At 41.0% G+C, this 14581-nt stretch overlaps 2 protein-coding genes across 2 annotated transcripts; both read right to left on the bottom strand.

The window, feature by feature from the left end:
* Positions 1 to 211: 211 nt before the first annotated feature.
* Positions 212 to 2498, bottom strand: smim12 (small integral membrane protein 12). The gene is made up of 2 exons (XM_063900123.1): positions 2352 to 2498; positions 212 to 1349 (listed from the first exon to the last, which is right to left on the bottom strand). Exon 2 carries the CDS (start codon positions 1319 to 1321, stop codon positions 1049 to 1051), a length of 273 nt encoding a protein of 90 aa, XP_063756193.1. The 5' UTR covers positions 1322 to 1349; positions 2352 to 2498; the 3' UTR covers positions 212 to 1048.
* Positions 2499 to 5628: 3130 nt separating this feature from the next.
* pef1 (penta-EF-hand domain containing 1) lies at positions 5629 to 10832 on the bottom strand. Its single transcript, XM_063899991.1, has 5 exons — positions 10728 to 10832; positions 9626 to 9872; positions 8138 to 8293; positions 6950 to 7093; positions 5629 to 6793 (listed from the first exon to the last, which is right to left on the bottom strand). The coding sequence occupies exons 1-5, from the start codon at positions 10746 to 10748 to the stop codon at positions 6564 to 6566; spliced, it is 798 nt and encodes a 265-aa protein (XP_063756061.1). The 5' UTR covers positions 10749 to 10832; the 3' UTR covers positions 5629 to 6563.
* Between the last annotated feature and the right edge of the window lie 3749 nt (positions 10833 to 14581).

The following is a 14581-nucleotide window of genomic DNA, read 5'->3' as shown; positions in this document are numbered from 1 at the left end:
GAAGGAGTTGGTCATTTCCCTATTTATCATTGCTTTGTCTACCGTGAGCTCTAAAATAATTTCCTCCTGGTAGCTAAATAAGCAGAGTCATTACTTCCTTCCTTTGACTTTGATGTCACATTATCTCCTTGGTAGAGGTATTGTTCCGCAATCAAGCGGGACCAGATATTTGTACGGACCTGAATGAGAAACAATGCAGCTGAAACACAAGTCACAGAAACTAAAACTTTATTGTAATATTTCACCGGAACAAATCACTACCTGGAACTGGTGACTAAGAAGATTCTCGAGAACACATTTACTGAAATGTGAGTACACAGTGGCGCACGCAGAAACACATTTCCTTTATTGACCATCTTTTGTTCCAGTAACACCAAACCATCCAGATCTTCTAGAATGAAAGTATTGTGTAGATTTTCAAAACAACAGGACTAAGCAGCTTAAACTTCCTGAGAGACCCCCCATACAGCTGGCTTATTGTGTTGCATACCATCAAAACGTTACATGAGAAAAACACGAACGAAGAGCAGTCTCTCTTCTCTTCCTCCGCTTTTATGTTCACAATAGGCAGTCCTCTCTACACATACACAAATTATTAAACGGAAAAAACTTTGACAGGCTTGGAACGTTAAAGATATTCCATCTTTGTCATCTCTTGCATCATGCGTGTGATTTAACAGCAGTGACAAATTGACATTTGTGTCGTAGGACCACAACTAAATACAAATGAAACAGAAAGCTGGGAGCTGGGATAGCAAGAAGTGTTTGATGTAGTGTCTCATTTTAGTTATTGCTCAAAGCATGATCAGGCATATGCGACATCAAGAACGAGAATGAATCACCTACAGAACATATAGGCTATATTTGACTTGAATAAAGAACAAATACATATGCGTTTCCATTACGCTCTAGCTTCACAAATAGAAATGTTCACATGCGAGCTGATGCAGGAGATCATAGCTGAGGTAAATGAGAAGTATGGGCCCTCTGGTTCACCCACAACCTTCCTTCTGAGAAAGGGTAAACACAAGTCTCTCACAAACACGGGTTAGCTCTTTTCAGGCCGGTTCCTGTTCAGAGCAGCTCTAGGTGTGAACTCTAGTTTCTCTTTCAGGCTAACCACCTGAGTGCTGTCCAAACCCTCTTGTTCCTGCAGCTTCCTCTCCTCCCTCATCTCCAGGATGCTCTTTTGCTCACGAGGTTTAGGGGTCCCCCTGATAAACCACTCCAGATGGTAGCCCACTGCTCCCACTACGAAGGCCACGGGGAAGGTGATATAAGGGGCATAGGTCCGTGCCGCTGCCCAATACAGAGGCCACATGACTGCACTCCGTGTTGGCTCCCGGGTGCTCCATAGGGGGAAAGAAATAAGTGTTTTAAATGTGACGTTTGATTACAGTGGAATAGTATGAGGGGAGGGCCATTCACACATGAACATGTACTGTTAACATGCAACTGAATTCAATAAAATACTGTTACACACACACACACACACACACACACACACACACACACACACACACACACACACACACACACACGTATGTACATGTTATTTTCCATCTGGTTTCAAACAATAAAGGAGAGAAACTTGACATTTTATATGATCAAACCAAATCAAGTTAGGCTATAATACTCATTGCTTTGAATTGTGTTGATGCACGCCACACCGAGGACTTCACACCAGACCATCTGTCTCTATACCTTTTGTTAGCTCCAACCAACAAATAGCTTAAAAAACTAATAGTGGAGTCAATGAGAAGGCACAGCGAAAAACAAAGTTTATTTCCGAAAGAGGGTTACGACATGTTCTTGAAAGAGGGACATTTAAATATAGGGACACATTTACAAGGTTAAAATCCTATGACAGTTGCATTTGTTAGCATTTTGTTTCTTGCCGAAATAAACAGCCGTTCTCCTCCATTCGGAAAGTGGGCTTTGTTCTTTCGGAGACGTATGTTTAATTGTACAAATAAGAAAGAACATTTAATTGGTGAAATTTGATAAGGAGTTTGGCATTGCGTCGCTGAACCAATCCAGAGTATGTCAAGGAAAAGGACTAAAATAAACTTAACACAGCATGTGAAAATATATAAGGTTTCATAGTTATTTCGTCATGACTTTTGATAATAAATAATGAGTTATGCAACCAAAGTTCACGCGTACAAATCATAAGATTACGACCCGGCTATCCTGTAGTAACGTTGATTAAACTATACGTTAGAATACAAGCAGTGAGAGTCTTGTGATAAACGTGCAGTCCCTAGGTTTATTAGAAACAAGTCACTGTGGTGTTTATCTCTGTGATATTTTGATAAAGCCATTGTTTTCTTTCATAAGTCTTCACTCACCTCTACCGTTAGCACGTTGGTGCAGCAGTGGAAATACGTCACTTCCGTCCGTGTTTCCTGGTTCATCTGGATTAGCTGGTCGCTCTGCTATAGCCACTGACTTGCGCTGCTATGTAAGGATTTCCTGCGTTTTACATGTGTTTTAGCACCATCCAGTGGTACATTTAGTACATTACTATGAGATAAAAATGCCAAAACATGCATGGGATGGCTGAAACATTACATGTTACTTGTTAGACTCTTTTATCCAAAGCAACTTACATACACTCATAACTGTGGACAATCCCCACAGGAGCAACTTGGGGGGAAGTGTCTTGCACAAGGACACAATGACAGGCAGTGGGGAATGAACCTGTGCTCCCCTGATCCAAAGATCAACACTAGTCCACTGTGCCACAGCCTCCCAAGTGAAACAGTGACACAAAAGTAAACCAGAAATATCTGAAAACTACTACTGCTGCTGGTTGGTACCAATCCATTGTAACAGTAAATAGAAAAACAGTAGAAAATGAAACCACACATAAGACTTCATTCAGTAGGGTCATATTTGTATTCAATATAACAGTATTGGATCATTTATAAAGTAATTATGGTTAGTTATTATTTGTCTCAGGCGTTCTACTCCTCTCCCAATAAGTACATTTCTCATATGTTGTGTTTATACACATGCTGGGAAAAGGTGCATATTCCTGTTGCTCATCTGTTCAACATTTGTATGGGCTCAACTTCACTTGTGTGAAGTCTTTCTTTAGGTGGACATTCATTTCCTGTCCTGTCTGATCCTTTAAGAAGAGGGACCTTTGTAATGTTTTTGTAGGTAATTTGCCATGCATTGTAATGTGACTCAGATCCAAAGAAGGGAATGTTCATGATTATTAGCTTCAGAAACAATATGTATGTTTTGATTATGCCTCAGGGGATACAGATGTTCAGTTTTGTTTGTCATGGTACAATTGAGTGAAATTATTTAGCTCCAGATTAGAGAAGATTGATGCCACCTGGGTTAAACTGGCACTCATTTCAGCGATACTCCCCGATTGGTCACAGACAGCAGGTGACAGGATACACATCGTTTTGGAGGAACTGTTTGGTCTGTGTTTTTCACTCTCTGGGAAAAAGGAGGGTGCACACACATTTTGTTTAACTTAAGATGTTAACTGCAGAAGACCCTCAGTGATATACCTATTGACATGGATAATATTCTCCTTTTTTGTGGCCTTTCTAACCTTAAAATCAATACTTGCATGCTTCCTACTACCACATCCAACCACCCCATCACTACCATTACCTTCACCTTACAATCAACCTCAGAAGCATGTGATTTGTGACAATGCCTCTCAAAGAGAGCTGTGCCCTTACATTACATACACATGTTTGTCCTTTCTCAGAAGACATAAAAATACCATCTCATTCTGTGTTCCTTCCAAACATAAACGGCATTCTTGCACAAAGTCCTCCTCAAGGAATACTCATGAAAGGCTGATACATCTGTCACCAGTGTTGACAAGGCATAAACTGCCCCACTTGGGGGACAAGCCTTAAGATAGCAAAAATAGTTTTCTTTAAAACTGCAGTTTGGTATCACTTTCAGAGGCTTATGTCGTAGTTATGGAAGTTTTGCGTTTGTTTACTTTAACTGTTTATGAGAGATGCAGTGAAATTGAGTAAATTTCAACTACCCAGCGGGAAACCATAAATTGCAGCATTGACTATAGAAAGAAGAAAATATGCTACTGTGGTTTCAGGGTAGTGAGTCGGTAAGTGTTCTTTGCAAGGCGCCGTATGATTGATGACACTGATATTTCAGCTCCGGGGCCCAAAAGTTTTTCACAAAACTATACCATGCAGGGCGAAGGGCTGATCTATAGCGATTCCGATGCAGTCTGTCATGGAGCGATGGCCAGTTCTGACTCATTGGTCATTTGTGCAGAGGCAGAAAGTTAAAAAAATTGAGCTATATCCAAATCTTTGAGTCACCATTAGTTCAAATGACTTGTGAAATTATTGTGATTAACTGCATTCTGTGTGGGTGATTATTCTTCATGCTACAAAATGATTATTTTAAGCAGTTCCTCCCTCTATGCTGTCCATCTTGTAGTTGCCAGGACTGGCATGTGATCAGTCCTGTCAGATAAAGTGAAATGTGCTCACCCCCTGCGGGAAAACAACCCTACCAGTGCCAGTTCTGCTTCACCAACAACATTAGCACTGCCAGGATTATTTCATCAGCTCCTGCTTATTAGTAAATGAGATTTAGAGCTGCACTAGCCAAGAGTTTAATATAAAAATACAACTGTCTAATCAATCCCAATCACAATGTGGGGCTGACAGAGTGGAGCGTGGCATCCTCACTAACTAATGCCACACAGACATGCTATATCTGCCCAAGTTAATCACAGTTGTCAGGCATGGTCAGTTGTGGGAAATGTCCTCGTTACACAGGAAATGACAAAAAGGTTAAATCACATGAACCAGAGAGAAGAGGCTGCTGCTACACTCTATAAAACCTTGAAGCATGGAGCACTTTTGTCCGCAGACTTCATGATTTAAAAAGGGGTTCAGACACTTGACCACATCCATGTTCATGTGAAGTGTCAGATTGCAGGGACAATGTGCCACAAAAAATGTTTAAGGACTTGGCACAGCTAAGTTTAGCCTCAGATTAAGATGGAGGGCGAGGGGTGGGGAGGAGAGGGATGCGAGATATGGCCAAAAAAGATGCACAAGAGAATCTGATGGATCAACTCCCAATTTGGAAAGAGACGAGGAGAAGCAGGAGAGCTCTTGACACAGACTGTGATCAAGCAGAGTAACAGATGGTGAGGGACAGGATGCCAGATGTGGAAGAGGAACACAGACAGTCTTTTGCTTTGCCAAACTGTCGAACAAGGGAGAAATTCGTAACTGATTTGGGAGATTTCAGGTCAAAGGTCATGAGCAAGGATTGGATTTCAACTAGCCATGAAGGCTTTTAGAGGAAATACAGTCCACTTCAGTAAAAACTGCACTTTTGCTGAGATTAATGATGAATTCTTAAGTTATATTCCTAAGTTTAATTACACAGTCACTGCTCTCTTCCTTTTTAGACCAGAAATCTTTAGCCAAGCTCTTAAAAATGTGTTGAATTTCTCAGTGACAGTCTAAAGTGGTATTGGTACTTCTGCTGCATTAACACAATACTTACCCAAAACACTACATACAGGATGCAGCCTCTTAATATACATTAAACATCTCAGAAGAGTACGAGTTGTCCAGTCAAGAATACGAACACATCAACTATGTGATATAAAATCATTTATTCGTTTTTGGTATTAAGAACCATTTTGGCATGATTGATTTCAGAAAAAAACCCCTCAGTGGAGTGCATTATGTGTCTAAGTACAGGCCCCGTAAACACAGAAGCTCCATTTGCATTGAGGGGAAATTGGCAAACTTAATAGGGAAGACTTTTTTTCAGGTCACTTATACCTAGACCACAGAAACTTCTGATGAATACTGGCTTTCTGGAGTGGAATGTAGCAAAAGTATTAGTAAATTAATTATTTCTTAAACATGTCGTTACAGAGCTTTGACACCCAGATAACGTGAGAGTGGAATAATACTGATATTTAAATGTGGCCTTACTTTGCTTAATTACATGCATAACAATAAAAAGCGATGCTCAGTAAAATTAGCCAACCATTGCATGGGAATACCCTGCTGAATATTGCTGATGTACATATATTTAAAAGGCTATTGTTTAAATAGAACAGGAACATGTTCATTTGCGTGGGTATACATTTGCAATTCAGCGTAATTATTGTTAGCGGTTGATTTTAGGCACTCAACTGTAGGAGCAGAGAAATGATATGATTTTTCACTAACTATCTACCCTCTCTAGTCAAGTCTTGAGAATGAAACATGTGTAAACAGGTACTCTCTTGAATGTCAGTTGAACTATTCAATCAAATACAAGAAACGTATACTTACGAAGTAAAAAAAACATCCAGTAAGGGCGCCTTTTTTATACCCACTGGACCTAATTCTAATGCATGGTTTTAAGGCTTTTTATACATACAGCAACAAGCCATGGAAGAATGCATTCCGCCTCATATACTGTATCTGAAACAGCAGGTGTTGGCACTTATGGTAGAGCATTCAGAACTGCGCAAAAATATGACCTGAATATGGAGTGATGCCATGAATCCACAGTGCAGAGGGATTGCCACGGGTTCACATGAGCCTGGTGACGGCCCCAGAGAGGAAGTCCTCGTAGTTAAGGCGGATGTGGCCCGTCATGCCCGTGTCCTTCTCCCTGAAGGCCTGCGTCATGCTCTGCAGCTGGGTGCACACCTGGATGAAGCGGTCCAGCTGGATGCCGGGTCGCCCTCCGCGCGTGGTGAAGCGTCGCACCAACGTCTCCGAGAACTGGGGACTGAGGTTGTAGCCCATCTGAGCGAGCGCTGGGGGGACAGTTGATTTGAGTCATTTTTCACTTCAACATTGATGGAATCATTTTAGAAGACAGCAATTGTCCCCAATTATAGTTATTTGTATTGACAAAATGATTCCATATCCAACTTAATTGTAGCATCTTTAACACACACAGACAGGGGTACCTTGGTGTAGCTCCGCGCCACTGATAAAGCCCGAGCGGTCTCTGTCAAATTGTTGAAAGAGCCCCCTCCACCGCTGCATGAAGTCCCACAGTGCGGAGAAGCCCAAAATATCCATTCGGCCCGTCCTCGTCTTGTCAAACATGTCTGACAGGAAACACAAAGCACAGCACGTCGTTATAGTTTACCCCGTTCTTTCCAAATAGCACAAAGTGAAGTACATTTCCAGAAAGCTTCGGCGACGTCCCCCATCAGGGACTTCTTTTTGAGTTTCTTGAAAGTAGCACACAGGAGTCGCACATTTCTCGTTAAGGTAATGGGAAACATAAGTCACTGGCAAACACAACTGGAATGTCGTGATACCTTCACAGCTAACAAACAACAAGACAAACGTGACTCAGTCGTTATCTAAGCAGACTGGTGTCTACCTGAATTTCTCCTTTTAGAAATACAAGACAAGTCTATAGAGTGGAAGTAAATAAACTATAGATAGTTCATATAGGATAACCTTTGTATTATGACTTCATCAGTGTGTTTGCTGCTATCGGACTGGGTTAAAGATATCGGTAACACTTTACTTGAATGGGTGTTCATAAGACTGACATAACATTGTCATAACCGTAACATGACACCTGTCTTAAACATTAATGAACACTCATGACAGTTGTGGTTAAGTGTCATTCGGTAAGTTATGTCATTTTTGATGCAAAGGGGACATTGTTTGAGATGTCCTTGTTATGACTAGTTCACATAAACCAACAAAACCTGTCATAAACATGTCATAGCAGACCTAACTGTCAAACTTAAGAAAAAGGTTTAGCTTGATATCTTAGCGCGACATTAAACCGTCATATATGGATGTCTGCTACGACATGTTTATGACTGGTTTTGTTGTCTTGGTTTATGTCAAGTTGTCATAACAAGGACCTCTCAAACAATGTCACCTTTGCATCAAAAGTGACATAACTTACCAAATGACACTTAACGACAACTGTCATAAGTATTCATTAATGTTTAAGACAGGTGTCATGTCATGGTTATGACAATGTTATGTCAGTCTTATGAACACCCATTCAAGTAAAGTGTTACCAAGATCACTTATATGAGGATGACATCTTATCAACGATTGGTCTAAATGTCCATTGTCAATTGAATTACTTCATTTTATTAGGCTGCCACTGTATGACTTACTGATCATCATGAGGCAGGTCTCGTCGTTGAAAGCAGACCAGTTGGAGTTGACGAGTGCCTGCTTCAGCTCCTTCAGATTGATGTAGCCACTGTGGTCCGTGTCGACAGTGTAAAACCACTGGTACGCCTCTTGGCTAACCCCAGGAGGGATGTTACCTAGAAAGAGGAACAATCAGAGTAGTTATTGGATTGTGGTGCAGACAAACGGAAGATGCCTATCACAAAAAGATTGTTTTCTTAACATAACATTCTTTCAAAGACTGATTTCCTAGTATACCACTCACTGTTATCCAACAAGTGAGTGGACTAGTTTGATTTATTCTCTTTATTATTTTCTGTCATTCTAGGTTTTTGAAGTTATTATTTCGCTGAAACTCTCAGGCTTCTTAGAAATGAAACGGCTGCCTCATTCAGATGCAAGCAATTATTTATTTATTGAGAGATGAAGAAAAAACACTGCCTGAGAGCCGGAGCTGCGCTGACTCTCCCAAGCAGAAAGTTGATCACAAAAAATAATACATCTGTGCTTGACTCAAGCTTTACGCCGCGGTTCTTAGAAAGCACTGATTTAAAAAACAGCATGGTTTATAACGACAAAAAAACAACAAATTTAAAATGTTATGCCAAATAGAATTATATCAATAAGTGCAGAAATGAATAGTTCATACCATTTTGACAGGTAAGTTGGAGGAGCAGTGTGTGGATAAGAGAAAATAATAATTGAGTGAGCTCCAGGTTGAAATAATGCTTTGCAACACCTTTAAATAACGTCTAAAAATTCCACTATTCAATTAATTTAATTAAAATACTGTATAATCTTCCAGTAAACAGAAAAATGGCTAAATATGGGAATAAGGAATCCCTTAAGATACATCCCCAACCTTAGTTAAACAGTGCCAGAGTTGTGAAGAAAAGGTGGCTGCAGGGTCAAGGGTTGAGAAAGAGTGAATGGAGGGAGAGAAACAGAGTGTTAGAAATAATGGTGTAAGACAAGCGGACGAAGGGGGAGGGCTGGTTGTCAGAAAAAGGAATGGGTAGAGAAGGACAGGTGACACTTTAGGCCAGAACCTGATGGGATATGTCCCTGTGGGGAGTGATCGCGACATTGGCTTTCAGGCCTAGCTGCTACGGGAAACTGTGTACTCTCACACACACACACACACACACACACACACACACACACACACACACACACACACACACACACACACACACACACACACACACACACACACACACTCATACTATACACACACTACACAATCTTTACCCCATCTGTCTCTTACTCGGTTTAGCCCTCACTCTGTATTACCAGAGTCATCACTCCAGCCCTGTAATCCTGCTGAGGGGCACAAACTGAACCCTGTCTCTACATGACGGTCTGGGAATGCAAGTCATTTTCTATCAATCATCCCACCAGAGAGGGAGGGAAAATGAGAGAGAAGTGATGAAGAACAGGAGCCACCTACAGTATCAGCTAATAGTCACCTGCAGGAGCATGCTGTCCATAATGTCCTCCTTGCGGTTGTCCACCATATCCACCATAATGCCCAGCAGGAGCACCCCCTTGTCCATGTCCATACTGCCCTCCTTGACCTGGGGCTCCATAGCCAGCATAAGGAGCTGATGGTTGACGTGGTGCCCCTCCGTATGGGGCTGACGGGTGTCCCCCGTAGGGACTGCTGGCCCCCCCGTATGGAGCACTGGGTGGTGCGTGGCCTCCTCCCGGATAACCCTGCAGTGACAGACAAGACACGTTTACTATGAGTATGTAATAGGTACAAGGAATGAAATAACTGGCCGCTATAGACTTTCTTTTGAGATAAGAAAAACATGACAACAATCAAGAAATACATCAAACTATGTTTACCAAACCTTTACCATATATAGACTAATATATATTAATAATTATTTCTTGTATGCATTGCAAGATGTCCTTGGGTGTCCTAAAAATAATTATATATTATATTATTATTATTATTGTTATTTATATTATTAAGTGTGATATATGAAGCTACCCAAGTTACCTAATATTGCTTATAGAATAAATAACCAGAGAGTTAAATACCCAAGGCTTATGTTAGACCCCGGATAAGGGTTTTCCCAGCACTTTCACTTTTTAAATTCAACCTTTTTTCTATTATACTTCTTTACTTTAGTGTGCAGGAGTTATATTTTAAAGTGAGGCTCTTTTGTTTTTGCTTCTAAGTATCTGAATACTTCTTCCATTAGTCAAATCACATGCAAAACGCTTTACTTTGCTCAGAAAGACTACAATAAAATGCACAAAACAGAGATAACCAAATCTCATATAAAACAGGAATACTACTACAGCTATAACGTATGGTTTAACGCTAACTATAACCCCAGCCATGTTAAATATAAACCACACAGCTACATAAACTAGTATGTTATTAACAAGTAGCAACAGTTTACATTGTTTACTCCTCTTAATAGCAGACCAATGAATGGCTAACGTTGCGTTAGTTAGTATCAGTTACGTTACATTAAGGCAATACAACAGATAATACAGATATTTCACAACATTAACATGTTAGTATAATTAACATAGAGTAAAGTATTTCGATACCTGGCCGTAGTGAAAACTCATGTTTGACAGACTTTACTTCCTCCAACAAGGTTAGCAGAGAAGGCGGATGCAGCACTGTCCGGCTCAGGGCGTGGACGTAAAAAAACCTCCGGCTCGCTATTGGTCAAACCTCACGTCAGTCACAGCCGTGCTCGCGTCACTGGCTCCTGATTGGACAATAGTGTGGAAAAAGGGATGACGACGGGCCAAATATGTAGCCTCTGAATCACTGTTCGCATCGGCTGAGTTATTGTATCTTTGCTTTCATGGATACAACCCGACATTTAGTGAGTTAGTGACTCAGTGTCATTATAAAACAGAAACTGGGTTTACCGAGTCTGTTTGAGATTTGATGTTACAACATTTTCGGGATTTGTTTTGATGTTGTCGTCTTCTATGTCACACTTCAATACACAATGCACTGTTATGGAACCCTTTTTAAAACTGCTGTTGTTTTATTTAAATGTATTGTATTTTTAAATATAAAAAAACCCTTTAACTTTACATTCAATACTTAAGTTCTTCTTAAATCAGAACATTACTTCTGATACTTAAGCTGGCCTATAGTCTCCTTGAGTTTTGATGTAACAATAATTTGGGGATTTACATATATCATCATCATAATAATAATAATAATAATAATAATAATAATAATAATAATAATAATAATAATAACAACATATTATGCCCAATGCAATGTGCTATGGGACACTTACATATACTATTGTTTTATTCCAATATATCTTTAAATATAACAGTGTTATAACCATTACTTTCAATAGTTAAAAGTGAATATCAAATACTGTTTTTTTGTACTCAAGTTAGTCTAAAAGTGACTTAAACTTCTGCCACATATCTGTACTTGTATGCAGGGGTGAAAGTAGTTTTCATTTCTTACAGGTGCTACAATGTCCGGTGTGTCACTCACTGTATTATTTTTTAACTCCGTCTTACCCGGGGGGGGTGGGGGGGGGTATTCTTAACTACTTCACATTCTTGTGGGCCTACCTAAGTGTTCTATGTGAAAAAATGACATTACAAAATATTTCAGTTTGTAAATATTTTACTGTGAGTACTTTATTTTCAGTACATTTGGAACTGGACTGAAAAATGCAAAATGATGGAAAAAACTAAAAAAATATTTTAAAAAATCAAAGTAGGCCTAATTGTCTTCTTCAGGGTGCTGGTGAGCCATGCCACATGAACAATTCAAAATGGTGGATTCCCTCCATCCAAACAAAATATTTAAAACAAATTCCAAACAGGGCTGAAGTAGTTGTCCTCTTCAGGGTGCTGGCGAGCCATGCCAGATGTGGAATGTGCTGCTCTTCTCCCTTTGGCAAGCCAGGTCTTCACATATGGCAAAGGATTCCACTGGTTGGTTGGGGGGCCAACTGTACTGATGAAGAGAAGGTTTGCAGCATTTTTGGTCGTCAGTTTGCTCCTGTACTCAGTAATGATATTGTTCATCGCGCTGAACCCCCTCTCACAGTCTGCATTACTTGCTGAGAGGGTGTCTACTGCTATGCACAACTTTTTCATGTTGCTTGGAATGCTTCTCCCCCCACTTGCCTTATATTCAACAAATCCAAGGTGTGTTGTTTTCTCATTTACATGTAGAGTATGACACAAAGCCCTCACCTCATCCTCTCCATGTCTGGGATTGGCATGATCCCATTTCTTTGGGTCAAGGGCTGCCATTTGGTTCATCAGTGTGGTGTAACTTTCTTTTCTTTGAGCTGCAACACTGGCCTGTGCTCTGTTGGCTGTGGTTGTGAAGAGCCTCTCATTCAAACTGTCTGCCACTGCTTGGATGAACTTTGATGCATCAATGATGGGGGACCTGCCGACTTTTAAATCTTCTTCCTTGAATTTCATGTCTTTCTCGGCCTGACTTGCCTCAACTGCATGCTGTCCTGGGTATGTGATAAGGCTTCCTATCCTCTTGGTGTATGATAGCATGATGTCATGAGCTTTTGGCAGAGTGATCCCCCTGTTCTGAAGTATCTCAGAGAGATTCTTCAGTTCCATCAGGACATCAGCCATCAGAGCAAGATTTTTCACAAAGTTGATGGAGCACAACTTAGAGAGCAAGCCTTGAAATTTGGCCCTCTCTCTGCCATCTTTTGTGCGGTCTTCTGATGCTTCACGGAAGTGCTGTGCCAGTGCTCCATAGGAATACCAGACTGCATTAACAGCTCGCCATGAGGAGGCCACCCATCGGACATTGAAGACTCTTCCGATTCTTCTCAATGTGATATGGAGATTGTGGGCGCACTCACTCAGCTCCCGCATGCTTTTTGGGGACTGGCTGTATAATGTGTACAGGGCATCAAGGAACGCCTGGAAGTCCTTTGTCCCTCCAGTGGCTTCCAATGCCTGAGCCACCGCCAGCTCCAGCCTATGATTCAGGCAGTGCCATAGAACTATATTTGGGAAGTCATCTTGGAGCAGCTTCCCAACGCCTGACTTCACTCCCAGCATCACATTGGCCCCATCACTGCAAAATCCAATAAGCATCTCCTGCAGGAGCTCCATTGTGAAGCCATTGTTGAGGAGACAGTGCATTATCTTGCCTTTGATGTGAGCAGCAGACAAATTGTCCAGCTCAATCAAATCTAAGGGAAAAGCAATGGGCTCCATCTCGCCGTCAATGCTGGCCTTTAAAAACACAATCAGTGTCGATTTGTGCCCCACACTGGTTGACTCATCAGCCAACACAGTAATTTTACTTTTATTTTCAATTATCCTCCTCACAATTTGATGTTTCATTTGAGTTGATACATGGTCAATTATGTCAACACAGACTGTCTTGCTGTGCAGAATGCGACCTAAATTGAGTGAATTTGCTTCTTGAAGATCAATTAATTTCTCAAAATCTGTAAAAGGCTTGTCATGTTTGGCAACAAAATAAGCGGTCCTGAACACTTTGGCAGTGGCCTCAAACGCAGACTCCTGGCTGGTGGCATTCATGTTTAAAAGGATCTCTTTCTGTGCAGTTTTAAGAATCTTAACAGCTTCATTGTGGGCTGCAGATTCTCTGTGCTCATGATTTTTTTTGCGGAGAGATGACAGCTGCACGGTCCTTGAATGGCCACATGGGGCGATATTCCCCTCTGCCCAATTGCTTACGATATTAACACCTCGAGATGCGCTGACACCAAGGCCCTTAACATCACGGCATGAGATGCAGCCAAGCATGCCATTTTGGGCATACAACCATTCGTTTTTTGTTCTGAACTGTTCAAATTGCTCCTTTGACCAAACAGGGGGGTAAGCGGTAGACCTACTTGCAGCAGGCCCAGCATCACTTGTTGACGGTCCTGCACCTGCAACGTTACTCTCATTCACACTTGCGTTCTCATTCACTTCCTTCGCGCAAGGGACTGCATGCACCGAGCCATCTGTTTTTCTGACTTTTTCCTGATTTTCATTTTCAATAACTCGGTCCTTTCTTTTAAATAGCTCGGTTATTCTTTTCTGCATTCTTTTATCTCTCCGTATCACAATGCTTTTCTTCACAGCACGCACTTCCTCAATCAGCTTCTGAAAACATTCCCATATATTGGCTGTCTAGTTGATACACTGTAAATATTTTAACACGTGATAATGTAAATATTACAGGGAGTGAGAGGGCTCATATGAATACTTTTTAGGGTGTCAGGAAAACGCTTGCTTACTTTACAAAGCATGCTCACATTTAAATCACAAGCTTACGGTCCTGTAGCCCACTAAAGCGGACGCTCTGCTCAGCTGTGCCCCCGTTACAAACAGCTTGAACAGCCTATTTGAAGAAGAGTAATTTATTATTTGTCCGAGTAGAAGACATGTCTCAGTATGCCACCCAATCACAA

This window comes from Eleginops maclovinus, chromosome 13 (assembly GCF_036324505.1).
Source record: "Eleginops maclovinus isolate JMC-PN-2008 ecotype Puerto Natales chromosome 13, JC_Emac_rtc_rv5, whole genome shotgun sequence".
Lineage (NCBI taxonomy): Eukaryota > Metazoa > Chordata > Actinopteri > Perciformes > Eleginopidae > Eleginops > Eleginops maclovinus.
The sequence above is the reverse complement of the archived record's forward strand: the minus strand, read 5'-3'. Positions and strand labels throughout refer to the sequence as shown.